The following is a 27425-nucleotide window of genomic DNA, read 5'->3' as shown; positions in this document are numbered from 1 at the left end:
ACCCCACCAGAAAAAGCCTCTTCCAATCACGACCCTACACGTCAGTAGGACAGCAAGCACTTTTAGTCAAACCACAATGATAGGGGCGTGCCACTATCATTCCCTTTGAAGTCAAATAAGCCACCGAAACCGTAATTCCGGTGCCGTAAAGCTAATTACGGTAAATCAGAACGGTGAAACGTTAACGGCTATACCCAAAACGACGCCGCGGGGTTAAAGTAGTTGGGTTTTTACCGCGGGTAAAAACATCGACGGCTACATATGGCTCCGTTAGTAAAAAAGAAGCAATTGCGTCGGTGGTGGTTAACCGCAGGTTATTTATTGGGTTCTAGAGAGAGAGAGAGAGAGTTTTAGAGAGAGAAACAATTGCTTTGTATATAAGCCACACCCAGAAGAGAGAGGTCTACATTTCTTGAAGAGAGAGAGAGAGAGAGGAGAGAGAAGAGGGCTGTGTTTGGGAGACGGGAAGAGAGGGCTTGGCTATGGCTGAATCAATCGACGCCGTCTCCCTTGATATGGAGAAGATCTATCTGGGTGGAAAGGTGAAACCTTTACTTCCAAGATTGGATTTTTTTTCTTCTTGGGTTTTTTTTTTTTTTTTTTGGATTTCGCTTAGTTTTTGTTGCTTGAATTTGAATTTTTGGGTTTTGGAGCTCAGAGTGGTATGAAGTTGTTTGGCATTTTGGGTCTGAATGGTTTTAGTTTAATCTTTGCAGAATGTGAATTTTTTGTTTTTTCTTGCTGGGTTTTAGTTTTGGAAGAGTGGTTTGTGTTTTGGTGAATGTGTTATGGTGTTTATGAATTGGTAGTGTATTCTGTGATTGGTTGGTGAGAAGTATAGGAAACCCACATTTTGTATTTCTGGGTTCTTTGTTCAGCTCAAGTTTTTTTTTTTTTTTAGCTTGGTTGAACATGAAGAACATAGGAGCATTTGGATTTCTGACGTTTTCTGGAGATGGGTTTTGCTAAAAATTTATTTCTAGATCTGTACATGACAGTTCATGTTTCTGCTGAATTTGAGTCTTTTCCTTCTTAGATTTTTACGGTTACGGATATAACAAATCTTTCCTTTCACGTATGCATTTGGTCATTTGGGTTTTTGGGGTATATTAACATCTTTTCGCTTAATTTGTGTCGTCACTGATCTGTTGCAATGGTGGAGCTTCTTTTTCCATTCTTCTTTTGTTTTAATCTTGTTTCAGTTTATTCGAGCTTATGAGCTTTTATGTGAAAGGGTTGAATGTTTGGGTCCAAATTGGATTACCTAGTGTATGAAGTATCGAGATAGATCCTTTGTTGATTTCCTTGAAATACAATGTCAACTGGGTATTAAGGGATTTTACTTTTCTCATTCACTTTTTTTTTTTGTGGTTTACTGTTTGTTTTGTCTTTCTTTGTTGATTCTTTCCTTGTTGTGTGATGTTCTTTGTTCGAAGGAAGTTGGTTCTCTTGGGTTTATTCTTAAGTGTATAACAGTCTATTGACGAAACCAAAGTGATACCTTTCTTCGTCTCATTTCTCAATTCTATCAACAAATCTAGCTGTCACTTTAACTTGTCATTTTTATTGTTCCTGAGTAGCTGGTCAATTTCTTCTTTAATACAATTAGATTCTATACTTGTCTTTTTAACTGTCATCACTTTATTTTCATTCTTTTTCTAAAGATCAAAATGATTGATATCCAATACCACTTATTTGTTTCACCTATTTAAACAAAGTTTATGTTAGTGAGGTGTGTTTTGAGACTGAGTTCCCTGAAAAAGGTGTAAGTGCACATGGGAAGCTCTTTGGGGAATAAATTTATCTGGAAAAGCTGGATTCCTGGATTTCCTTCTCTTACTTGGACAATATAGATGAGACAGGCCAGATATCTCCCAAGTAATAAAGGCTATATGGTATAACAAATTATTATGGTAGTAGAACAGTTTAATTTGTAGCTTTGTGATTGATTGCTTCTTTGAAAAATAAGTTGGCTTTTATGAATTTTTTTTTTAAAAGCCTTGATTTTTTCTGCATGCCTATTGTTTCTTGTCTTGTGATTTTTGCTCTGTTCATATCACAATTTCATTTATTGCAATGTTTTATCCTCAGGAACATTTTATTCGAACTGGCTGTGGTTCTGTGTCTGTTATAGTTTATGGAGACCAAGATAAGCCGGCACTTATCACGTATCCTGATTTAGCTCTAAATCGTAAGTGCCTTATATACTATTACACTCCATTTTTAAAATGACAACCTGAGTATCTACTTTTTGCTGTTTTCGATATTTTACTACACTGTGTTGTCAATTTACAACAAAAGTTTTTGCCTCTTCTCTTGTTGATAACATAACCCGGCAGTTCAATAAAATTTGTTAATCCTAATTCACTTTTTTCTTTGGAATTGAGCAGATATGTCTTGTTTCCAAGGGCTATTCTTTTGTCCTGAAGCAGCTTCTTTGCTGCTCCACAACTTCTGCATATACCATATTAGTCCTCCTGGTCATGAGGTCTGTATAGTTTCCCTTTGAGCGCATTTCTGTTTTAATTGTTGCTTGAATCATATAATTTTCTTTGAAGAATATTTTTATGTAACTGAATGCTATTATTCACATAGTTTCTCTTTGGGAACTTTTACAAGAGTTCTTGCAGTTAGGAGCTGCTTCGATTAGTCTTGATGATCCTGTGCCTTCTGCTGATGACTTGGCAGATCAGATCCTTGAGGTTCTCAACTTTTTCGGGTAATGATTACCACTGTTTCTTCATTTAACAAAATTGAAATTTTTGAGTTTTTGAATTTCTTTCTTACTGTTTTCAAGACTTCTATGTTAGTAATGGTTGCTGTGAAATGTACGTGTAGAAATGGATTTCCTTTTCTTTAATCATGTTTTATTTTCTTTTCTCTGATGAGATGCTTCACAATAACTAGTTTCTCATTGTACAAAAATCTCCTTTGTCAGGCTTGGTGCAGTTATGTGCATGGGAGTGACGGCGGGTGCTTATATCCTTTCCCTATTTGCTGTAGGTTCTCCTTCAACTTTCTATACTTATGATTTTAAATACTTCTATCTTAGTTTATTGATCAAGGTTTGTTCCACAGATGAAATATAGGGAACGCGTTCTTGGTTTGATACTTGTATCCCCATTATGCAGAGCACCATCTTGGACTGAATGGTTTTATAATAAGGTACTTCTTCCTAACCTAGCTGTTATTATTATTCTTTTTAGAAGTTGTGAAGCTCAATTGTTATACTATACTCTACTTATGATTACTTGTAATATGCAGGTGATATCAAACATGCTATATTTCTATGGCATGTGTGGTTTGTTAAAGGAGTGTTTACTTCAGCGTTACTTCAGTAAGGTATTGTTGCACTCCGACATTGTGTCCTTTTTTCTTTTCCTTCTATTAACTTCTGTAGATTCAGTATTGAGTATGCCATGCATCTCAACAGGAGGTTCGTGGTAGTGCTGAAGTTCCAGAGTCAGATATAGTTCAAGCATGCAGAAAAGTAAGTGCTTCAGCTAATTTCAATTTCCTTTACTTAAACTCTACTTTTGGTCTCCTTATTGATGTTCCAATGGTGTTATCTGTTTTATTTACTTAACATGTTTGCTTCTTCAGTTATTGGAAGAGAGGCAGAGCTCAAATGTTTGGAGATTTCTTCAAGCAATTAATCGGTAAGCACATTGCTGATCCTGCTTTTTATCTTGCTGTTTATGTTTCTTCCCTTGACAGAGAGAAACGGAAAATAGTTAAATGCATGGAACTTTAACTTTCTGACTTACAGGAGACCTGACATAACTGAAGGATTGAAGTCACTAAGGTGTCGCACTCTCATTTTTGTTGGGGATAGCTCTCCTTTCCACTCTGAGGCTCTCCACATGACCTCAAAGTTGGATAGAAGATATAGTGCCTTAGTAGAGGTATGTTGCAACTTGTATGTCATGTTTGAGTCTAGCAATAATTTATGTCTCTGCGTAGGTGTGGGTGTGCATGATAGATATGATTCTGCAGAGTTAATGGAACATGCTTAATGTTATGGCTGGGCTTTGTTGTTGGTGGTGCAGGTCCAGGCTTGTGGATCGATGGTGACAGAGGAGCAGCCACATGCAATGTTGATACCCATGGAGTACTTCTTCATGGGGTATGGTTTGTACAGACCGTGTCATTTCAGCGAGAGCCCAAGGAGCCCACTCAGCCCATCTTGCATCTCCCCTGAGCTTCTCTCCCCGGAAAGCATGGGTCTGAAGCTAAAACCAATCAAGACCCGTGTTTCGCTCGGATTATAACATGGTAGAAGGAAAGAATTCAAATGGAAATAACGCAAGGTGATCGATCCAGCTGTGAATGTGATTCAGAAGTTGCTTCATTTTTTAGTTCTTTGTTCAAATTTTTTATTGTTTAAGAAGAGGGTAGAAGCTCGCATGCGGCTGGAGGGAGGAGCGGTTGTAGATACAGAAAGGGGAGAGGAATATATCGTATCATATCATATATTATATAGGAAGGGGAGGAGACTTCCTTCATTCTTTTGTAGTCACTCATAATGGAAAATCATTCCTTTGAGCTGTCTCTGTCTGTCTGTATATTCTATGAACACTTTGGAGGATTGAATTTTATTTATGATGACGAGAAATCAATAATAGAGGGGGAAACCTTCCCATTCATTCATGTATCATCTTCTTTTCTTTTCAACTGTCATTTGCAGTTTTATAATGATCACTGTGCTGCGCATGATGCACAGAGCCACTGTTGCCCTACATGAGGGGCAACAAGCAAAGTCATCGGTTCATTCAACTCAAAGAAGAATTCACTAAAATAATTATCCAAATAAATGACTTAAAAATGCCGTTATCAGCTCTAGCTAGAATTCATATCAAACACTAAACACAATGAATTGGAGTTAAAGAACAAAAACCCGAAACTATTACCAATCGTTTACTCGATACTAACTCTTCTTTTCTTTAGTATTTCTCATTTCTTTTTTTTTCGGTGAAATTTTTATTATACACACATGTATGACATATACACATGATCTAACGGTGTGTAAGTCATAAGTACATGAGAAATAAATGTTACTTATGACTTGCACACACTTCAGCCTTCAGATTCTGGGTGTATGTCATGTCATACACGTGTGTATAGTTCTATTCAATATAGTACATACATTGTTATACACAGGCCCGCTCACCTGCGGGACGAAAATAAAGGGACAAAACGGGACAAAACCATCCCAGCCGTTGGATCTTAATTCAGTTGATCAAACGGATAAAACGGCAAATCATTAAAACAATTTTTTTTTTAACCTATTATCCAATCCCGTTTAGTCTCATGGTCAGTTACTTGGTCAGTGACATGGTCAGTTACGTGACCAGTTACTTGGTCAGTGACATGGGCAGTTACTTGGTCAGTGACATGGTCAGTTACATGGTCAGTTACGTGACCAGTTACTTGGTCACTGACATGGGCAGTTACTTGGTCAGTGACATGATCAGTGACATGGGCAGGTGACCAGTTACTTGGTCAGTGACATGGGCAGTTACTTAGTCAGTGACATGGGCAGTTATTTGGTCAGTTACATGGTCAGTTACGTGACTAGTTACATGGCCAGTTACAGTTACTTGGTCAGTGACATGGTCAGTTACTTGGTCAGTGACATGGTCAGTTACGTGACCAGTTACAGTTACTTGGTCAGTGACATGTAACAGACATCCCAATTCACAATCACAAGTTATAATCATAATGCAAAAGAATATACACAAGTTCTGGGCAGTGGATGAATGAAAAAACATTCATTGAATGACAACCCAACTTATGCATATTACAATCCATTACATATAAAAAAACTTGTGATTATGCTGAAACAAAACAGAAGAAAGATCAACTTCATCCTTTACATGCTAAGTGGTGCTAGATTTTGGTTCATTCCAGAATACAAAAAATAATAGAAATCAATCTTGAATTTGTAATAGTTCGCACCCTTGATTCAAACCCAAATTCCAATGAATTTTACTATTAATAAATGTTTAATTATTCATGAGTCTCAAACGAGACCAACCCCAGTGATTGAATGAGCCAGATAGAATAGAGAGAGAGAGAGAGAGGAGAGAGGGGGAGAGAGAGAGAGAGCAGCGAATGACGATGGGTAACGGATTGGGTGGAGTCCATGAAGGTTTGTACAGTTTCTTTCACCCCTCGGATCTGGTTCATTTAAATCTAATGGCCATAGACCATCTGTCCCTTTTTGTCCCTGAAAAGTAGTCCCGCAGGTGAGCGGGCCTGTTGTTATACAATGGTAATAGGGGTATGGAATGCTTTTCACTCTAGATAACCAAAGAAAAGAAATGAAAAATACTAATTACTCCTGAATAACCAAAACGACATCGTCGCACTCATTATCTGTTTCTTTTCATCGAGTGCAGAAGAAAAACCCCTGCCATTCCATTTCCAGGGTTTAAGTAAAACCCTACAAAAAAAGAAGAGAAAAGGGTATTTGGCAAAACCCTGCAGCAATTTAGAGAAAGAGAAGAAGATAGAGGACAGAGGATACCCAGAAACTTCCAGAAGAAAAAGAAGCACCACCCGCAAACCGCCGTTGCGTCCGTCGTTCCGTATTCGCCGTCGTCGCATTTGTAAGTGAGTACATGAAAGTTCCCTTCTTCTTCTTTTTTTGAAATTTTTGTGTTTAATCTGATAATTGAGTTCAACTTATTTACTGTTGTAGATTATGGGATGTTCAAGTGTTTATTGGGTAGCCTTTTGATTTTGGTGGGTTTGTTAAAGTTTTGTTCTTTGATGCATTTGATTGATTTAAACACTGTTTCAAGTAGATGGAATGTGACCTAATTGCTCTGGGAATGTCACCGGGGTTTCGAGGCCTGTTACTGCCAATTTGCCAAAGACCCACTACTTATTCGGTTCGATTGCATGGCAAGATTAGTCCCAGTGTCAGGTCATTGTTGCTGTCTAGATTGAAGTCTTGTTCTTGTGCTGCTGTGAATGTTGTTGAGTCGAGTCCAATCAGTGATTTGGCTCAAAACCATACCCGAAAATTGGAGACTCAAGTAGGATTAGATAATGGGAATGTGGGTGATCAGGAAATAGTAGGAGATGATGTGAAAGCCAGGCCTTTCGTTTGGAATGGGAAGAAGAGGCTTATACGGTATTCTGGGATGCTTCGTGCCTGTGCTTCACAAGGGTCTTTGAATGAGGGGAAGGCTATTCATGGGCAGGTGATAAAGAATGGGATACACCCTGATTCGCATTTGTGGGTTTCGTTGGTTAATGTTTACTCGAAATGTGGGGATTCTGCGTATGCCCGCAAAGTGCTTGGTGAGATGCCTGAACGAGATGTTGTGTCGTGGACTACTTTAATTCATGGGTTTGTGGTCAAAGGTTCTGGTGTTGATGCTGTTAATTTGTTCTGTGAGATGAAGAAAGATGGTACAAGAGCAAATGACTTTTCGTTGGCTACTGGTTTGAAAGCGTGTTCTTTGTGCTTAGATTTAAGCTTTGGAAAGCAGTTGCATGCTGAAGCAGTGAAAGCGGGGTTCTTTTCCGATGGTTTTGTTGGATCTGCTCTCGTTGATCTTTATGCAAAATGTGGTGAGATGGAACTCGCCAATAGAGTGTTATTTTGTATGCCTGAGCAGAATGTTGTATCATGGAATGCCCTGCTAAATGGGTATGCTCAGGAAGGTGATGGAAATCAAGTTCTGAAATTGTTTTGCAAAATGACGGAATCAGATATGAGGTTAAGTAAGTTCACCTTGTCTACTGTCCTTAAAGGTTGTGCAAACATAGAAAATTTGAGAGTAGGTCGGATTGTGCATTCTTTGGTTGTCAAAGTTGGGTTTGAGGTTGATGAATTCCTGGGTTGCAGTCTTGTTGATATGTATTCTAAGTGTCGAATGGCAATTGATGCAGTAAAAGTATTCAGGACGATTAAAGATCCTGATGTAGTGGCCTGGAGTGCTATTATCACTTGCCTTGATCAACAAAGGCAATACCAGGAAATGGCTAGACTATTTCGTTCAATGATAAGCACAGGCATCTCACCGAACCAATTTACCCTTTCTAGTATTATTAGTGCTGCCACTGATCTTGGAGACCTCCATTTTGGTGAGAGCATCCATGCTCTTATATGGAAATATGGCTATGAATCTGATCTTCCAGTCAGCAATGCTCTGATCACAATGTATATGAAAATTGGATGTGTGAGAAATGGTGCTCAGGTTTTTGAGGCAATGACAGAACATGATCTGATTTCATGGAATGCCCTTCTATCTGGAGCACACGACCTAGGTCCAAGAGTATTCCACCAAATGCTTGCTGAAGGTTGCAAGCCCAACATGTATTCCTTCATCAGTATTTTAAGATCCTGTTCTAGCCTCTTGGATGCAGACCTCGGGAAACAAGTGCATGCCCATATTGTCAAAACAAGCCTCCATGATAATGACTTTGTTGGGACGGCTCTCATTGACATGTATGCCAAAAGTAGGTTCTTAGATGATGCTGTTATAGCTTTCAGTAGATTGAGTAATCGAGATCTTTTCACTTGGACAGTCATCATTACTGGTTATGTACAAACTGATCAAGCAGAGAAAGCTGTTGCTTGTTTCAGTCAGATGCAACAAGAAGGAGTGAAGCCAAACGAGTTCACTCTTGCTGGCTGTTTGAGTGCTTGCTCCCGTATAGCTATGCTGGAAAATGGGCGGCAGCTCCATTCGATGGCAATTAAGGCTGGGCATTTAGAAGATTTGTTTGTTGGTAGTGCCCTCGTTGATATGTATGCAAAATGCGGATGCATTGCTGATGCTGAGGGTACCTTTGAGGGTTTGGCTTCCAGGGATACAGTCTCATGGAACATCATGATTTGTGGATTCTCTCAATATGGTCAAGGAGAGAAGGCTCTGGAAGCCTTTTCGACAATGTTAGATGAAGGCGTCATGCCAGATGAGATCACTTTCATAGGTGTTCTTTCAGCTTGCAGTCACCTGGGTTTGGTTGAAGAAGGGAAAAAGCACTTTGACTCGCTGAGCAAAGTTTTCCAGATCACTCCTACCATTGAGCATTATGCTTGTATGGTTGATATTCTTGGTAGTGCTGGGAAATTTGATGAGGTTGAAAGCTTTATTGTGACAATGAAACTGACACCGTATGCCATTATTTGGGAGACTGTTCTTGGAGCTTGTAAGAAGTATGGAAATGTGGATTTTGGTGAAAGTGCTGCAGGAAAGCTTTTTGAGCTTGAACCTGAGATGGATTCGACTTATATATTGCTGTCAAATATCTATGCAAATAAAGGTAGATGGGATGATGTTAGAAAAGTCAGGACATTAATGTCCAGCCAGGGTATTAAAAAGGAGCCTGGTTGTAGCTGGGTTGAAGTTGATGGACAAGTCCACACTTTTGTCTCTCATGATGGTTCGCATCCAAGAACCAAGGAAATCCATCTGAAATTGGAGGAACTAGGTCAAAAGCTGACTTCAGTTGGTTATATACCAGAAACTGAGAATGTTCTTCACAATATCACTGAACAAGAAAAAGAGGAACATCTCCAATATCATAGTGAAAGGTTGGCTCTTGCGTATGCCCTTCTAAGCACCGATCCTGTAAAAACTATTCGTATTTTCAAAAATCTTCGCATATGTGGGGACTGCCATGATGTTATGAAGCTCATCTCAGATGTCATGAATAGAGAGATAATTGTTCGTGACATCAAGCGATTTCATCATTTTAAGAATGGCACTTGCTCCTGTCAGGACTTCTGGTGATGTTGGTATTTGAAGCTCCATAGTCCAGATAGCAGGTTCAGCTATAGTGAGTACTAAACGTTGTTCTCGTAATGAACTATAAACAACGGGAGGTTCATGAGAGCGCTGAAGTTTCAGATATAGTTAAAGCATGCATAAAAGTAATCAGCTACTTAAACTTCTTTGACCTGTACTGCAGTTTGATGGAATCAGTTGTCTGTCTTTCTTCTTGATTTTCAAATGGTGTTATCTGTTTTTATTAACTTGGGTGCTTCTTCTTCAGTTTCTCGAAGAGAGGCAAATGTCAAAGGTTAGGAAATTCTCTGGGCAGTTCATTGGTAAAGACAGTGCTGGAATGGCCTTCTTTTCTTTTCCTTTTCTTCTTTCAATCTTATATTAAGGTTTTCTTTTTCTGCAGAGGGAAATGCAGCTTTCTTTTTCTTTCTTGCAGGACTGAGCAACAGACCTGACATAACTGAAGGATTAAAGGTGCTGCACACTTTTTTGTTGGGGATGAAATCCTCGACACTGAGGCGCTTGTCGTGACTTCAGAGTTGGATGGGAGATACAGTGCCTTAATAGAGGTAGGCTGCAACTTGCTTGTTAGTTCGAGTCTAGCATGTGGATGTGCACGATTGATTCATAGCTATGATTCTCCAACATAAGATTGAACGAAAGAGCATGTTCAATGTTTATTATGGAGCCTGATGGATGGATATGGTTGGTGGTGCAGGTCCAGGTTTGTGATCGGGTGGTGACAGAGCAGCGGCCACTTCAGTAGAGGTACGGCTGGTGCAGGCTGTCTCGCGTAGGAACAACCTGGGTTTGAAGCTAGGACCACCCATGTAACTGAATATGGACAAAAGATTATGTTTCAGCAATCATCGCCTCCAATGAAGATTTCAATGGGTTGCAACTCTTCTAAGAGTCTCATTGCTGTCTTCCAAATTTTGATGCATTTCTTAAAATGCCGGAAAGAGAGATGGATAGATCACATAAGAATAGAATAAGAGTTTTGAGGCGAAGAATGGTTGTAAATTACTCAATTATGCAAAGAAAAAGAACAGCGATAATAAACGGGTCTCCCCCATGTTCTGTGCTAATTTTGGAGCAGTTGCTCTTCCACTTTGTAAAAGAATAACAAAGAGCCACAAGATGTATTGGAAGTGATTTGACAATTTGTTGATGAAGTTTCTTGCAAACAATTGGTAAATGGTACAGGCCTCATCAAACAACAACAAAAGTGATATAATTTCATAATATTTCAATACAAAATTGTTAGCCGTTCATATAAACTCCTAGACCATCAGCACCAGTCTCGAGACAGCATCCATGAGAAATTATAGTGCTCCTGTCATTCTGTGTCCTCATCAAATGGTGCATTCTCATTCATTCCGAGTCCTCATCAGAGAGTGAACTCTCCTCTTCACTCTCGCTGCTTTCCCCTTTCCGTTTTTTCCCTCTTTTCTCCGCTGATGTCATTGTATTGGCAGCAGCTAAAAATGCAGCACTAATGTATTCATTAACTTCTCCATCATCTGTATGTTCTCCTCGCCTCTTCTTATCGATGTAAAAGATAGGGTCTTCATCAACTTCATTGCTGTCTAACTTCGAAGCTGGTGGTTTAGACATATCAAGACTATGATACTTCAAGATACTATCACCAAACACTAAGAAGCCTCGACGCTCGAGGTTAAGAAGCCATTCTGGAGAAAGAGATCAATATTATACAGAGCATTAGTAAATATGTCATTATTGATTTACTACCAAGGGAAGTAAGCAGAGCCACTTACTTATAAGAGCTTTGGGTGAGGTTCCCTTTGATTTGACCAAGCTATCCTCCACAGGAATCTGACTCCTTACCCATTTAACCACTTGGGAATACAATTGTGAACTGGAAAATGCAGTTGTAAAAGAGATGCTTCTCCTTTGATCACCATGCTCCCTGAAACAAGCCATAAATTGATTAATGGTATCATCAGAATTTCAACCACAACAAGAAATATACATTTTATTTCTTCTTTCTGGACATGTAATAATATTTGTTGTAGGTCTTTCTTACCTAAAATACTCCACTGCTTCATGGGCAAGAATCAATCTTCTCATGGCAATCATTTTCATGTGCTCAGCAGATATGTGAATTGCTTTCTCAGGATTAAGGAAAGAATATTCGACCAATATGATGGCATCATACAGCGCTTTCCTCAACAAAACTTCGTCTTCAGAACTCTGCATAGATTCACCGTGATAGTTTTTGTTTTAGTCATTACCTTATAAGATCACCTCAGAACAAAACAAAACAAAGATAATTAAATTTCGTACAAGTAGAATCAAGATACTAAATATTCAAAGGGAAACAGCCAACACAACAGATGTAGTATCAAAACTAAACATTTAAACAGAGGGTACTTTGTTACTTACCAAAAGGGAGGTAACAGGCAAAGTCTTCTCCAGCAGCATCCTCAAAAGGACCTCTAGTTAACAGAAAGAGTAAGAAAGTCAGCACACTAAACACGAGATCAACAAAACTAATACCATTATTCAGTACTCGAAATCTACCAAACAGATTCATACAAGCATGATAGAATTACACCCTTTCTTGTGATATCAACAAACAGCAAACCCAGACATTAAATAGTCCTACACTAAATTCTCAATGTAAGTGGAAGTAAACACCTTGATTTACGAATACACATTCATCCAATTCATGCAAGGATAAAACAATACTAACCGAAAACGTAAACATTCTGGAACCCAGTAATGGAACCAACAGCCCAAGTCCTCAACTCTGTCTCCAACACCTCCCCTGAAGTCCCAGCTTTGCAATTCAAGCACAGTCTCAACAAAAAAACCTCTGCAATAACAACTCCAGCCAAGTAACTCACATCCCCATATCTCTCAGTAAGCCCACCAATCACCTCCTCACTCACTAAAGGTAACAAATTCCTAACATTCTCATCTCTGTCCAACCAAACACAACTTAAACCTGAAAAAGACCAACCCGAACTCGAATCAATCAAAGGTTCCTCCTGACCCGAATCCCTGCCAGAACAGCACACATTTATAAACCCCAGAATCACTCCCACCAAATTCTTCACCTCCTTCATCACTTTCTTCAACCCCAAGTCCCTCTTAAACAAATCCAAAACGACGTCGTGTGCCAACCGCACCACCGGAGCGAGCAGCGCGACGCTCTTTGAGGAACCGCAGGGAGCTGAGCAAGAGGAGAGCAGCTGAAACAAGTCCTTTGCGGCGGCGATTCGGTCCAAGATGTCGCCTTTTGGGTGGTTCCGGCTCCGAAATGTCAATGCGGTGTAGACCCAGATGGATTCGAGAGGCGGGTCGACCCGAGCTTGCATTGGTTGGTAGAATTGTTGAATCAAGGGAGAGAGTTTGGGGTTTTCCTTGTGGATTTCATCCACAACGGTCTGAATTGATGGGCTTAGCTTAATTTGGAGTTCGGAGTTTGGTGGATTTGAGGAAGTCGTGAACTCGATTAGAGATGGAACCATGGTGAAACTGTTTGAATTGCAGTGAGAGCTAGTAGGAGCTGAGCTCAAGTAAAACCCTAAACCTTTTGAGCTTGTAGGAAAGCTGGGTAGCTAGGGTTTAAGAGAATTTCGAAAGCTACGTGTCGTTTACTGGGACTTGGGTTCGGATCAGTTCCGGATCCGGGTCTGGGTCAGAGGTAGAGCTGGCAAAATATCGTGTCGTGTCGTGTCGTGCCTGTATTGTGTAATTTCATGTCATGTTGTGGAATTACAAACCACTAAACCGAACCACTATTTTTTTTTTTTTTTAAAAAGGAGGTACTGGGAAGGACCACAAGGAGGCACGCAATGGCCTTTTTTTACCCGAAGTCCAGCACAGTGCCGCGCCAAAGACGCAGCGACACCCCCCCTCCGGGCATCGAGTACACCAAATAGGTGGGCTTGCCCTCCCCGCATAGTCTTTTCCATACACAAGGCTCGAACTTGAGACCTCTGCCTCAAGTCCCTCAACTTGCTTAAGGAGCACAGTCAACCACTATTTTTTTTTTGTTAACCCGTTAATTAATTTCTTTTGTAAGCTTATAAAATCTTATAAAACTAGAGCCACACAAGAGACACATAAATTATTTGTAAAGTCGAAATATTTTTTTCTTCTTCCTAATTGAGAGTTGAAGTTGGCGTGAAAATTGAAAAAAACAATAAAATAAAAGGATAATGACCATTTACACATTTTTGTGGTTAATTAACTCAACTTATTCAAACACTCTAATAATGTACTTCTTGTGGTGACCTAATATGAAATAGATCCTTTTTATTTTTATTTTTTTGAAAATGAAACTGAACCTTAATTTGTGTTCGTGTTGTATTATCGTGTTATAAACGATTTTGCATTTTGCCGAGTCTAGTTAAAGGTTTTATATAATACGTCATACGTGTAATCTCGTACCCTATTGGCCAAAACCACTGGCCGGCAGGACCAAACTATACTCAACCAATCACATGCAGCTGAACACGTAACACAAAAAAAAAAAAAAAACTCAAGTCTCGCAAATTGACCAATCTGGGTCAACCAGGGTTCGAACCTCGATAAATCAACGTAGTTCCGAAAAATTTATATAAAATCATCAAAAACTAGTTTGTGTTCTTCAAAACATTCTAAGCATTCCTGGTTGTTGAGAGCTATGGCGAAAGTGAGGGCAATTCAAGTTTGGATCTTTACAGTGGTGGTGGTGATCTCGGCATTGGTATCGATCTCCGAGTGTGCGAAGAAGCCAGTGACTGTGGCGAGGAAGGAAGACATTCCCTTCATCAAATGCCAGGTCTGTGAGAAGCTCGCAGCTCAGTTGCACCACCAAGTTGAGAAGAAGAGAGCTGAGGTCGAACCCAAGAAGGTAACTTTATCATCTGGGTTTTGTTCTATTGGCTTTGTTTGAGGAGTTGAGTAATGGGTTGTGGAATTTGATTGTGGGTGTTTGTTTTTTTTTTGAGGTAGATCTCGGAGTATCAGATTATTGAGATTACGGAGAATGTTTGTAATCTGAAGAAGGCGGAGGCGGATTGGATTTTGCTGATTGATATAGTTGAACAAGGAGATAAGTTGCAGGTAAAGAATTTGTGCTTCATTGCTTTGGATCTTGTGGACTGAAAGTTTAGAGATTGTGTTTTTGTCAACAGAAATAATGGATTGCTAGTATTCAAAGCATTTGTTTTTTCAGTGTTGAACTGTTGATGGTTTGTATTTCTAAGTCTTATAGGCTAAAGTATAGATATTTGGTTGCTCAATGTCCTGACATGATCTTTGATACTTTTCAGCTGGTCGAACAAGAATCTGAAGGACAATGCAATTCCGAATGCAAGACGATCGAGCGAGCCTGTCAGGAGGTAATGAGGATTTTTTTTCAATGTTTTTGTGTATCTAGAAACTCTATTCGCTTGTACCTATACTCTTTGCTGTTAATCAAGTTAAAGTTCTTTGCCTTTCCCCTTTGTATTCCTCTGTATTACAATTTGTTCTCTCCTAGCTTTCAGTTTTTTTTTTTTTTTTTTAGCCTCATTGTTGATGCACTATACTCAAATTAAAGAGCTAATCTGTAATGCTGCAGGTTCTGGGGTATTCTGATACTGATGTTGCTGAATATCTATACAAATCCAAACCCGACATTGATTCCTTGGTTAATTATCTATGCAAAGACCTTACTACAGCATGCAGTGCCAAGCCTCCCCCAGTTCCTAAGGTAACTGCTTTCTTGGTTGATATTCTAGTTAATTCATTGTTGACACATTTGTGAGACATCCTCCGTTGTTGCTGATCTATAGAGACTAGGGATCTTTGCAATCATGATTCCAATACGTCTTAAGTTCATGTTTTGAGCACTATAAAGATGCTCTTTGAAATTTGTTTTTACCCCAGTGGGATCACATGTGAATGCCAATTGTTTCTTTATTTCATAACGCATAAAACCATATAATGCGCTTAACAAATAAAATCCTTTAGCGACATGTATACATTTCAGATCCTAACAAGGTGAGTGGTGATCCATACATGCTGCCTTGTTTATATATTGATCTCAACCATTGTTTTTAACCACCTGGATCATTTTGATAAGTATCTCTACATAAATAGGTTAATGTACATCTAGTGATTGACTACACACAATTTGCTTTGAAAGCAACACACTTATGTACCATACTAATGAAAGAATACTCATGATAATATCTTGCATCTCCCAGGGTAGGACTCCTGGAGAAGTTTTTGTGCCCAAGTCATCAAAAGAGGCTGAAATGGAAAAAATATTGAAATCTATGGAGGTAATTGTCCTTTCATTGGTGCAGAGCTTCATTTCATACAATGCTAGTGTTTTGCTGAATGTTGTGCCATGTTCTTGTTTACTGTTCAGGGTATGCCAGGAGCCCCAGGCATGAAAATGTACTCAAGAGATGATTTAATGAACATGAAAAACTTTGGCGGCGAAGATGGTGATGACGAAGATGATGATGACGAAGACGACACTCAATTTCCCTCAAAATTGGTAATTACAATATTTCAGTCTATACATTTCTCATATGAACATTATATTTGTTTCTTATGCCATGTAAAAAAACTTATTCAACAGGGAAGGGCTTTGAGAGACAAAGAAAATACAAAGAGTGATTTGAAACAGAAGATCACCCATGGAATTATAAAGACCAAGGACACACTAAAGAAGCATGCAAACAAGGTCTCTAACTGGTTACGGCAAAGGTGGAGGGGACTCAAAAAGACAGCTTCAAAGAAGAGTACAAAGGCCGGCAAGGCAGAGCTTTAGACCACTGAATCACACTACTATAGGAATTGTATTAGAGCCATTACATTTTTGTTAAAATTGTATCAATATGATTTTGCCATTGCCAACAAGTAGGAAGTTGAGGGAGAATTACGGTTTCGTTGAGTTCTTGTTTCCATCACACCAAGAATACCTTAGCAATTGTTTTTATCATTTTTTCTTGGTCTTTTTTTCTTTCTTTCAGTAAGGCTAATGGTGTCTCCTCAAGTGAGACTAACCACACTGAATAATATTGTATGCCTTTTCAAAGTCATGGAAACCCTCCCGGGTAATGGATCAAATATAGATCAGATCTTAGAAAGTTAAATAATAGATCAAATACCAAGCCTTTTTAGAATCAAAATTTTGATATTACAAGTTCAAGAAATGAATAGTTAATAGTACAAATGCTACAAAACTGCCTCCTAGATCATTTCCTAGATCCATATGGTGGCAGTTTCTTCTTAAAACTGGTCGAAAAACAATCCACAACATTTAGTTGCTGCAAGTATGGATTGCTTTCTCATGGAACGATAAAATAGCGCAACTTAGCGCATCTTGTAATATTGAACCCTTGAGACACTGCATCGCTGACCATTCAATGAATACTTGAGCATTATATCAATATCACGGGGATTCTTTTTGTTTTGCGCCACAGTCATGGTTCCAACAATCGACTCTCCTTGACATACTGTCAGCACATCTTCCAAGTACAGGACTGTTTGCTTCCAATGTGTAGATCGCGATCTTGGCCCTGCATTATATTTCACGTTGTAAGAAAGATGGTGCATATGAGAAAGCAATTGTGTTATTAAAGTATCGTGGCTCCTAACACAGTAGTGATGCTTACTTATCAAGGATTGATTCCATTATTATCTTTTGGTTATTATCAGAAGTAATGTTGATTTGATGAAAATACCCCTAACATCAAATGTACTGAGAAAGAAAAGAAGGGAGGAGAGATGGAATGGCCCTTCCAAAAGCTGAACACAACATAATTGACAGAGTGACAGAACATGAGTGAAACAAGGGCACAACACTGTACTAAGAACATTATGGCAATTATCTATAAATGCATGTAGAAAACATTGGAAGCACATCAATAGAACATCTCTTCTTTTTAACACTTCTTTGTTGCCAATATTTCCAAAAGGAATTTTGATCAGGACAGAAAACAAAAGTAGGAGGTAAAGAACACATATACTGACCTGTGGAGAAGCCCATCAATTTATGACATTTTGTAAATGACACGTCAAAGTAGGCTACAAGAGCATGAATGAAATCATCACGTTCAGCAATAAGCTTAAAAGGAGCTGTGAAGGAAGCATCTCCAGGAGTCATCTTAGATATATCCATTGTCTGAGTGAAGAAAAGTGGAGAATGTTAGTGAGGCATATAAAAGGACAAAGCGCTTATCTGATGCAGTGCAGGCATATGTATTTCCCACCTTGAGTAGCTGGCTATTAGTAACAATTTGGTTTTGGTCAACCGTGTCCACAAGAGGCTCCATCATGGCTTGCTTCTTGATGCAGCTCATGTCAAAGCCATATACATTATTCCAAACTGGAATATTGAGATAATTGGAAGAGGAAATAAGCGATATTTCCAAACAAAAAATAACAACAATCTATATGTAAATACACATGAGATCAGAAGGCTTACATTCTATCTTATCTTCTTTGTACTCTGCATCCTCAATAGCTGTCAGAAAGAGAGAACATTTGTCCGGTAGCAAAATTCCATCATCTACCTACAAACAGGAAAAGAACGAATTTTTCCTATAAATAAGCCAGAGCATGATAGATCATAGTTTTGAAAGTTTATAAGAGTATACCCCTAGCTCCAATTTATCATATAGTATCCCAAAACACACAACTATAATGGAATTGTATCCCTTGAAGATGAACCTAAGCCACCCAACTAAAAAGTCTAGGTCTTTTTTCTTTTTTCTAATAATAATAATAACCACCCTCAATTGACAAATCTGCAACTTTGCATAAGGCTTGCTTATTCTTGCACTGGATATCAGAATATTTTAAAAAAATAAAAATTGCAAATAATACTTACAAGCCATTTATCACGAGCATAGAGGACTGTATTCAACATGTTCTCAAACAACAAAAAGTATCCCATCCACTCAGAAATAATTATATCCACTTTAGCAACCGGAAGCTCAAGTTCTTCAATCTTTCCTTTCAGAACGGTAACAACTGCATTTATAAAACAACTGATAAGTAAGCAGGATAGTATTATGAACAATGTTAAGAGTTAAGGCTCAAGTGGCAGATCAGAGCTAGATACAGGAATGAAATACAAGAGAATTACCATTAGAAAACCCGTTAGTTTCAACAATCTCTTTTGCCCTCTCAGCCATATCTGAGCACTCAACCTGTGGAAGCAAATCAACATTACTAAATAGATGTAGACGGACTAATAATTAGGAAGTCTACAATGCAACTAAAGAAACTCATGTGTCAACAGAATTTCTTTGGAGAAATACGTACTGCATAAACATGCTTGGCACCAGCTTTTGCACAGAATAGGGACAAAATTCCAGTCCCAGCTCCGACATCAAGAACAACTTTGTCCTTGAATAGAAACTTATTCTGATAAATAACATTTTGATACGTCTTGGTTCTCACTAGATCCTTCAACATCTCCTGCAACATAATGATAGTCAGCACAACATCTAATGACTATTCGCAAGAAAGCTACAAGAACGAAATACGAAACTGCTTCTCATCCAAGATTGTCACGCTTACTTCGTGAATACCTGCAATCACAGAAAGAGCACTAAAATAAGTGTTCTGTTGCATACATGAACCAATTACACAAAAAACAACACACATCAAGAAAATCAAAACTGCTTCTTAAACAGCATACGGGAACTCTATAAAAATTAGACAACTATATAATCACTTTACACACTACAACCAAAACTCCAACTCAACCAAAGCCAATACAACCGAGTTCAATAAAAACCAAAACTTTTCCTTTTTTCATATCCATCTATTTTCTCAGCATTCAACAACTTCTTAAACAGACCATAACAAACTCTACGAAATTTCGATTACACATACACTAATGCTCTGCCATCACTACATCATTGCTCAAAACCAAAGCTCCAACTCAACTAAAGCCAATGAACCCAAGTTCAAAACTTTACAAAACCTCACCAAAACCCAATCATAAAAACCAAAGATGTTCCTCTAAAGCTCCAAGCCAACTGAAAAGTTCAATACTTTACCAAAACCCAATAATAAAAATCAAAGCTTTTATGAACCCAGAAAAAAAGAAAGTTACCGAAGTGAGAATAGGAGTCGAAGTAATAGTCGGCGCTGGTTTTGTCATTGGCGTCGACGAAGGAGACCTCGGGCTCGCCCATGGAGTCGTCGACGGCTTTGTCGAGATCAGGGTCGCACATGGACATGGACTCGTCGTGGTCTATGACACCCACTTCGTCTTCGAACCCAGGAGTCGCTGAGCCTTGGGCCAAGTCCGTCGAGCACGAATTGGTGGTCTTGGTGCTTTGGTTCTTTCGGCGACCCATGGGAGAGGATTAGGGTTTTACGAGGGTTTTTTGGGTACTTGCTCTCTCTCTCTCTCTCTCTCTCTCTCTCGCGGTTTAAGAAAGCTTTTAGAAAGTTGAAGTGGGTCGTTGTATATAGTTACCGCGCGAGAGCTCAGACCAAACGACGCCGTATCGTGCAAACAAATCAGGACCGTTGATCAATCCAATTAGATATCATCTCCAAGAAACGACAAGTAGTTTTGGAATCAGCACGACTAAATAGTAAATACACGAGTCTTTGATTCAAGTTTTTGGAATCTTGATTGAATTTTGAAGTTACAGACCGAAGTATTTGAATCAATGGCTTTCCCCAAATGGATTTCATGCATAGTAGTTGTAATCATGCCACTATCCATTTCTCAAACCAATCTTTGAGTCCAAAAGTGGATCGAGTTGATTCAAATTTCAATCTTATTTCTTGAACATGCTAAAAAAATGAGTTTTTTGATCGTATGGTGAGTATCATATACCTAAGGGATAATGTACGTTGTACCAAAATTTTAATCTTGGATGAATTCAGCTAGCTAACTCATTTTGGCTTCATGGGTATCAGTTTCATAAATATCTTTGCAGATTAATGCAACTGGCTCTATGTACATGTTCCACTCAAGATTTATTTTTCTTCTTGTTATTTATGAGATATTTTTTCTTTATCCAATTCTATGATGGAAACCAGGTGTTGTTGACAATTTAGAAGAGAAGAAGACTTGGCTAAACTGATCCTGAATCGGAACTACTGGGTTCTTTTGGCCAAAAGGGACAGCCCTGGAGCGCTCCCTCACAACACACTAGTCTCTGATACTCCTAAAAATCTGAACAACCGGATGATGTTCTGTCAAAGGGATATTTAAGATATGTGGGGTTGAAAATTGTCGCACCGATTTGCACCGTCATCTTGTCCCCCTTTATAGTGATCATGGTAAGCACCGGCCTACGAGTTGCCCTTCAGGCATAAAAGAATGGGGAGATCGAGTCGATCTATGAGATGAAGGAATTAGTACTTAAAACGTTATCCTTGTGACCAACCTTACTGCTTCCAAGTCTTTCAGCAAGGTGCTGGCTTTAGCAATGACTTCTATACGAAAGGTTGCAAGTAACTTCCTGCGGCCTGCGGCAGGCCACTGAACTTGTTTCGGTTTGCTTCATCACACGCGCGCTTGTGGCATTAAACAGTACTCGTATGAGCAAGTTGATCGAATGAAGAACTAAAAACCCCTAAAAACCCTTAACCATCAAGAATAGGTCATTTATCAACTATTTAAAGTCAATTTAAATAAAGGGCTAGTGCGGTTTTTTTTAAATAGTTGAATAATTATCATACATATAGAGCAAAAGTCTAAACCGCCCATGTTAATTATGTGTAATCCATCAACCAAAACCCTATTCTTAAGACTTCTGATCTCTTTATATGGATTACACATAATTTTAATAAGTACGGTTAAGACCTCCGATCTCTTTATATGGTCATTTTCATCTATTTAAAATAACAAGGTTAAATGGTCGCAACCTCCTAGTGACAGGGTAAAGTTACATGTCGTTGGATTTATCTTCTAGCGGCAACATAGTAGGAAAGCTATGCTTTCGGTAATTATGCCCCTGTTAACCCTCTGCCGAGCTTAACCCTACCCTTTTGAAGGGAGCCATGCAAATAAATGTCAACACCTGCTGCTAACAATCTTTCTTAGCTTCGTTTGTATCGAATTATCTTTCCGTTATGTCAAATTAAATATATTAGCTATTATAGCACTTTTTGCTGGTTGGTGTCTAGTTGTATACATTTATTTGATAGGGTCTCTAGATAACATTTCAAGACAGTCTCTAAATGCTTATTGTAATCAGGGGTTTAGGCTCTATGTCACCTCCCCCCATATTTGATAGTTTCATTAATCAAGGCTTGAAGACAACCGCACCAACCGTTTATTTAAAAAAAAAAAAAAAAAAAAGGCCATGGTCAAAGACTCAAAAGTCAGTTTAAATGCCTAACGTATGTCATTTTCTAAAATTTCTCAAACTAGAATTATAATAGGGGGTAGTTAAGAGCTTTGATCTATTCATGTGGTTATTTTATAACTGATTAGAGAAACATGGATAAAAGTCAATTTGAAGGCTTAAAATAGGTTATTTATCAAATTTCTCACCCCTCAACTGAACCCTATTAATCCACAACTCTTCGCTATGAGTAGGGTACGTACCACGATCCTCATCGGGTTTCCCATAAGAAGATCAGATCCACAACGAGACTCCATTTCCTGCTGGTATATATTTTTGTTTCAGTGTTCCTGTTCACTATCTGTGTTGTTAGGTTATAAAACAGTAAAGAAGCGTGCTTAGGGATTTTGTATGAAACTTCAGAAAGAGAGATATTGGTTTATGTGGTAGGATTTTTGGTAATATTATCGATTTCAAATCACCGCATGCATTTTTTTTCTTTTTATTTGATCCAGTCTAATTCTCAACAAAATAATTCTAGGCAAACGCCTTGAAATGTCCGACTGTGTGAAAACGGTGTCACAGGACGGCTCCGGTGACTACCGCACCGTACAGGAGGCCATCGACGCCGTGCCTCTCAAAAACACGTGTCGCATTGTGATTCGTATATCTCCCGGCATCTACCAGCAGCCGGTGTATGTCCCCAAGACCAAGAACCTCATCACACTGACTGGTTTGCTTCCGGAGGAGACTGTGCTGACGTGGAACAACACCGCCACCAAAATCGAGCACCACCAGAATTCTGAGGTGATTGGGACTGGGACTTTTGCATGTGGGAGTACAATACTGGAAGGAGAGGACTTCATTGCTGAGAATATCACTTTTGAGAACTCTTCTCCTGAGGGTTCAGGCCAAGCTGTGGCAATGAGAGTAACAGCGGATAGGTGTGCCTTCTATAACTGCAGATTCCTTGGATGGCAGGATACCCTATACTTACATCATGGAAAGCAGTATTTGAAAGATTGTTATATTGAAGGAAGTGTAGACTTCATTTTCGGCAATAGCACAGCTCTTTTGGAGCATTGTCATATCCACTGCAAGTCGGAAGGTTTCATAACCGCGCACAAAAGAAATTCATGCGAGGAGGCAACAGGATATGTGTTCCTAAGATGTGTAATCACTGGAAATGGAGGTACTCCATACGCATTTCTGGGACGACCATGGGGACCTTGTGGAAGAGTGGTCTTTGCATTTACATATATGGATGCATGCATCAAACATGTAGGCTGGAATAATTGGGATAAAACAGAGAATGAAGGAAGCGCTTGCTTTAACGAATACAGGTGTTTCGGACCGGGTAGTTGCCCAGAAAAACGAGTGACATGGGCTAGACAACTGGGATGTGAGGAAGCAGACCATTTCCTCAATCATTATTACATCGACCCAGACCCGCAAAGGCCTTGGCTTGCTCAGAGAATGGCCCTAAGAATACCACATTCTGCATAGACGTTTAAATCAGAACTACATGGGGATGACTCCCAACAAATAATGATAGAGAATATTTAGACTTCGTTTTAAGATGAGTGAATAAAAAAGCACGCAATTACTGTTTCAGAATAAGCCTTGTTCGGCAGTACTGCTGATCATCTATGATCGAACTCCCTAACAACAACTGATGGCTGAGGAAACTCTTTGAGGCAAATGGTAGATGGCTATTTTATGTAATAACTTGAGTAAATTTGAGAAATGATCCCAATTTTATCATATCTTGTTTACGAAGACCGGCCTATGTGCAAAGTCTTTATTTGATGAATAAAATCCAACTCTTGGGATCTCAATTACTTTTCTCAGTTTCTGAGTATCTACAGTTCTCCTCCAACTTTCTATTAGTTTTTGGTCTCTTAAGGTTGCATGAACTTAACATGATACTGTGGTTACCAAAATGAACTTCTGATTGAAGTGAGAATAGAAAGTGAAGTACGTGCAAATGGAATGTGAACTAATTACATTACTGTCTCTGTTGCAATAATTTTATACTGTCTTGATGCAAGTACTTACTGAATGTTATATTTCTATTGTTCTAGGTGGTTGATAACTTCTACAGACCAGATTTGAAGAAAGCGGCCCTTGCTAGGCTCAGTGTGGTTCACAGGAGTCTCCAGGTGTCAAAATCTGGTGCCAGGAAGAGGAATAGGCAGGCTGTTAATTAGAACCTACGGAATCTCTCACCTCTCACTGACCCTAATCCCCAATTTGTGCAATTTCCCTCCTCCATGAGTATAATACCAGGATCATCATCCGATCGATCTCTCGCAGAAAGATCATATCTGCAACAAGACTACCTTTTTTTTGCTGGTATGCTTCTGATTTTTGTTTCATGGTTCCTGTTGAATTATCTGGAAATCCTCTCTTGTACTATTGGGTTAAACCCTAAATAAGCCTGTTGTTTTTTGTTTTGAGATTATTCAATCCTTTAATGGAAACCAGGTGAGAAGGTTGACCCGGGCCATAGAAAACACCCTCCTCACAGAACACTTGGCTCTGGCACTGATTCTAAAGTCGAATTAGTGGGTTCATATACTCCTAATAAATCTGAACAACCAGGTGATTTTCTTTCAGAGGGATATATAATGGTTTGTAAGAGCTGTGGGGTTGAAAATTGTCGCAGCGGTATGAACCATCCTCTTTACATGACTTGTTCCCTTGATAATGATCAAGGGAAGCACTGGCCTAATAATTGCCCTTCAAGAAAACTTCGTGGTCCCCTTGATACTATGTTATTAAAGCATTTAAATACGGTTATTAGTTCTCGATCACTATATTAAGGATAAGAGATACTACTATCTAGGCAACTGAATTATCAATGTTTGTACATGTTACTATTCAGCTATGGATATGATCCTCAAGGTTATCTGTTCATTAGATTACCCTAATGTCAAAAAAATAAGCTTTTGATTGTGTAAATTAATTTTGAGACTCAACATCAAGGATATATGTATGATTTTCTTTTCACAAATCAAGCATATCGATTTTTTTTTTTGTACAATAAATCAAGTTTAGCATGTTAAGTGTTATGCTTTGATTTCAAGTTTCAACAGCCATATTAACTTAATTTTCGTCTTAGTCATGTATTTGGATTGATATGGCTTGAAATCAGATTACAAACAGTTTCACTTTCGTGCTATACTCAAGTTTTGCTTTCGCTGTCATGTTTTATGCAATAATTAGAGCGTATGGTATATTTTCCAGAAACCTTGAAGATAAGTTTACATTGGATACATTTTTTGTCTTACTGGTCCTATATGATCTAGAATATCCTACATTGGTCTTCGCATATATTGATAAGGGCTAAATACTGTTTAATATCCTGTGATCTAGGACCAACATCAATTCAGTCCCTTGACTTTTAATTTCATCAAAAACACCCTCACAGTATCATCTTCTCATCCAATAGATCCCTCCATCGGAATTCCATTAATTTAAGCTGCTGACATGACATTCTAACTAAGCAAAAATGGGGCCCACATGGAAGTCAAATTCCCAAAATGGCCCTGGCCAGCCAGATATGGAAAAATCTAAAATAAACTCTTGACTTCGAGGTTGGGGAGACTCAAACCCACCCCAACACACATGCAAATGAAATCCTTAACCACCAAACCACTTGCATGTTACTGGTATATTGCAAAAAACATAGTATTTATCCTGTATAATTCTCGTGTTTTGCAATCTCTGAAAGTATTTCTTTCTTTATCTTTCTTCTTCATTCCAGATTTCCAGCCACAAAGTTTCTTACTATTAATTTTTTTTTTAAAGTTGCAAATATCAAAGTGTTTTTAAACTCTGATTTAGCTATAGTATGATCATCGTCACAATCAAAAAACCACCATTACATAAACCCAATTACACCAACATACCCAAAATTATAGATTTAGTTACGGTTACAGTTATTAGCTTGGAGGAGAAATCGGCAGCGGTGTAGATGAGGGCGGTGGTGACGCTCTTGGTGAGAATGGGCAGGTTCTTGACGAGGCCCAGGTACCAGCCGACGAGGCCGGTGGAGGCAGTGGGAGAAGAAGAGGACTTGGTGGAGAAGAAGGCGGAGGAGAAGAGGGAGGGAGGAGAGAGGTCAGTAGTGTTTGGCTTTTCGGAAGACATTGGGGGCGCGGAGCAAGCTTTGGGCTGGAGTTGGGCCTTGAGGGGCATCGAAGGTGTGTGGTGGTCGATGATGGAGTACTTGTGTATGAAGCGGCGCGGGTGAGGGTAGTGCTTTGTGGCTGGAAATCTGGAATGAAGAAGAGAGAGAGAGAGAGAGAGAGAGAGAGAGAGAGAGAGAGAGGAGAGAGAGAGAGAGAGAGAGAGAGAGAGAGAGAGATATATATATATATATATATATATATATACACACTTTCAGAGATTGCAAAACACGAGAATTATACAACATATATATATATATATATATATATTTTTTTTTGCAATATACCCATACCATGCAAGTGGTTTGGTGGTTGGGGATTTCATTTGCATATGTGTTGGGGTGGGTTCGAGTCTCCCCAACCTCAAAGTTTGAAGTTTATTTTGGATTTTTCCATATCTGGTTGGTTAGGGTCATTTTGGGAATTTGACTTCCATGTGGGGCCTATTTTTTTGCTTAGTTGGAATGTCATGTCAGCAGCTTAACGTCTGAAATTGACGAAATCTCGACCCCTTCATTGATCATAAAGGTTATAAGATCAAAACTTGTGTTTTTGGCAGAATCATGACTATATCTCCAACAAGAGGATTGACTTTACATGTTCTCAAATGTAAAACCACCACAAAATGAAGGATAACATATAATGAGAACTGATCTTTTCTTCTTGCCAACAGGTGTTAACTATGTCAGGGATAACATGTTTTCTTTTATTTTGGTTGTGTAAATAAGAAACTTCATAATGTTATGTCTTCGTGCCAATAGGTGCTGCTCGCACTGTTAAACTTATGGGGCTTATGGCAGTACATCATTGTTTGTATAATCAATGTTATTTTCCTAGTACTGGTTAAGAGTATTAGCTATCTTCCCATTAGACCTGTAAATGGATCGGATTTTGATCCGAAAATTTTGGATCAAAAATTTTGATCCATTGATCCGTTAATAATCTGAATCCGTTAACCCGTTTATTTAATGGATCAACTATGGGTTTTGGTCGATCTGATCCGTTAATGATCCGGCCCGTTTTGTAATAATAAAATATTATTTTTTATTAATATAATAATTTTTTTTTTTAAATATAAAATATAAAATATTAAGAGCTGATGAAAAATTGAAGCTAAAGTATTGCTTTGAAGGTACTTTGGTTACCTTAATTTATCAGTGTAAGGAATATTTTGATAATGTAATTCTACTTTTAGTGATACTCTT

At 38.7% G+C, this 27425-nt stretch overlaps 6 protein-coding genes across 16 annotated transcripts; 4 read left to right on the top strand and 2 right to left on the bottom strand.

The window, feature by feature from the left end:
• The first annotated feature begins 385 nt into the window (after window positions 1-385).
• On the top strand, window positions 386-4650 carry LOC112190002 (protein NDL1). Its single transcript, XM_024329414.2, has 11 exons — window positions 386-542; window positions 2092-2191; window positions 2391-2488; window positions 2631-2719; window positions 2939-2999; window positions 3079-3165; window positions 3265-3342; window positions 3434-3490; window positions 3604-3659; window positions 3770-3905; window positions 4050-4650. The coding sequence occupies exons 1-11, from the start codon at window positions 483-485 to the stop codon at window positions 4269-4271; spliced, it is 1044 nt and encodes a 347-aa protein (XP_024185182.1). The 5' UTR covers window positions 386-482; the 3' UTR covers window positions 4272-4650.
• A 1759-nt stretch (window positions 4651-6409) lies between these two features.
• LOC112188989 (pentatricopeptide repeat-containing protein At2g03880, mitochondrial) lies at window positions 6410-10924 on the top strand. 9 transcript variants are annotated; one of them, XM_024328240.2, is made up of 5 exons: window positions 6410-6611; window positions 6810-9895; window positions 10018-10072; window positions 10153-10318; window positions 10468-10924. In XM_024328240.2, exon 2 carries the CDS (start codon window positions 6810-6812, stop codon window positions 9753-9755), a length of 2946 nt encoding a protein of 981 aa, XP_024184008.1. In that variant the 5' UTR covers window positions 6410-6611; the 3' UTR covers window positions 9756-9895; window positions 10018-10072; window positions 10153-10318; window positions 10468-10924. The 9 variants fall into 9 exon arrangements, with proteins under 9 accessions (XP_024184008.1, XP_040370584.1, XP_024184007.1 ...); XM_040514650.1 differs by having other exon boundaries at window positions 6807-9895; XM_024328239.2 differs by having other exon boundaries at window positions 6704-9895.
• Window positions 10871-13330, bottom strand: LOC112188991. The gene is made up of 5 exons (XM_024328244.2): window positions 12466-13330; window positions 12156-12208; window positions 11797-11963; window positions 11528-11679; window positions 10871-11440 (listed from the first exon to the last, which is right to left on the bottom strand). The coding sequence occupies exons 1-5, from the start codon at window positions 13244-13246 to the stop codon at window positions 11124-11126; spliced, it is 1470 nt and encodes a 489-aa protein (XP_024184012.1). The 5' UTR covers window positions 13247-13330; the 3' UTR covers window positions 10871-11123.
• A 984-nt stretch (window positions 13331-14314) lies between these two features.
• Window positions 14315-16678, top strand: LOC112187939. Its single transcript, XM_024326914.2, has 7 exons — window positions 14315-14616; window positions 14718-14828; window positions 15038-15106; window positions 15328-15459; window positions 15956-16033; window positions 16123-16254; window positions 16339-16678. The coding sequence occupies exons 1-7, from the start codon at window positions 14407-14409 to the stop codon at window positions 16528-16530; spliced, it is 924 nt and encodes a 307-aa protein (XP_024182682.1). The 5' UTR covers window positions 14315-14406; the 3' UTR covers window positions 16531-16678.
• A 151-nt stretch (window positions 16679-16829) lies between these two features.
• LOC112187938 (probable protein arginine N-methyltransferase 1.2) lies at window positions 16830-20154 on the bottom strand. Of its 2 annotated transcripts, XR_002931258.2 has the most exons (10): window positions 19831-20154; window positions 19290-19300; window positions 19032-19187; window positions 18853-18916; window positions 18595-18737; window positions 18190-18277; window positions 17975-18090; window positions 17736-17886; window positions 16998-17281; window positions 16830-16945 (listed from the first exon to the last, which is right to left on the bottom strand). XR_002931258.2 is itself a non-coding variant. In XM_024326913.2 (9 exons), the coding sequence occupies exons 1-9, from the start codon at window positions 20075-20077 to the stop codon at window positions 17076-17078; spliced, it is 1182 nt and encodes a 393-aa protein (XP_024182681.1). In that variant the 5' UTR covers window positions 20078-20154; the 3' UTR covers window positions 16851-17075. The 2 variants fall into 2 exon arrangements, 1 of the variants encoding a protein (XP_024182681.1); XM_024326913.2 differs by having other exon boundaries at window positions 16851-17281.
• Window positions 20155-22224: 2070 nt separating this feature from the next.
• On the top strand, window positions 22225-24936 carry LOC112183470 (pectinesterase 31). 2 transcript variants are annotated; one of them, XR_005807138.1, is made up of 4 exons: window positions 22225-22353; window positions 22569-23731; window positions 24112-24382; window positions 24515-24936. XR_005807138.1 is itself a non-coding variant. In XM_040515267.1 (2 exons), exon 2 carries the CDS (start codon window positions 22583-22585, stop codon window positions 23531-23533), a length of 951 nt encoding a protein of 316 aa, XP_040371201.1. In that variant the 5' UTR covers window positions 22225-22353; window positions 22569-22582; the 3' UTR covers window positions 23534-23877. The 2 variants fall into 2 exon arrangements, 1 of the variants encoding a protein (XP_040371201.1); XM_040515267.1 differs by lacking the exons at window positions 24112-24382; window positions 24515-24936 and having other exon boundaries at window positions 22569-23877.
• The last annotated feature ends 2489 nt before the right edge of the window (window positions 24937-27425 follow it).

This window comes from Rosa chinensis, chromosome 2, assembly GCF_002994745.2.
Source record: "Rosa chinensis cultivar Old Blush chromosome 2, RchiOBHm-V2, whole genome shotgun sequence".
Taxonomy (NCBI): Eukaryota; Viridiplantae; Streptophyta; class Magnoliopsida; order Rosales; family Rosaceae; genus Rosa; species Rosa chinensis.
Note: the sequence above shows the minus strand (reverse complement) of the source record. Positions and strands in the feature narration are given on the sequence as shown.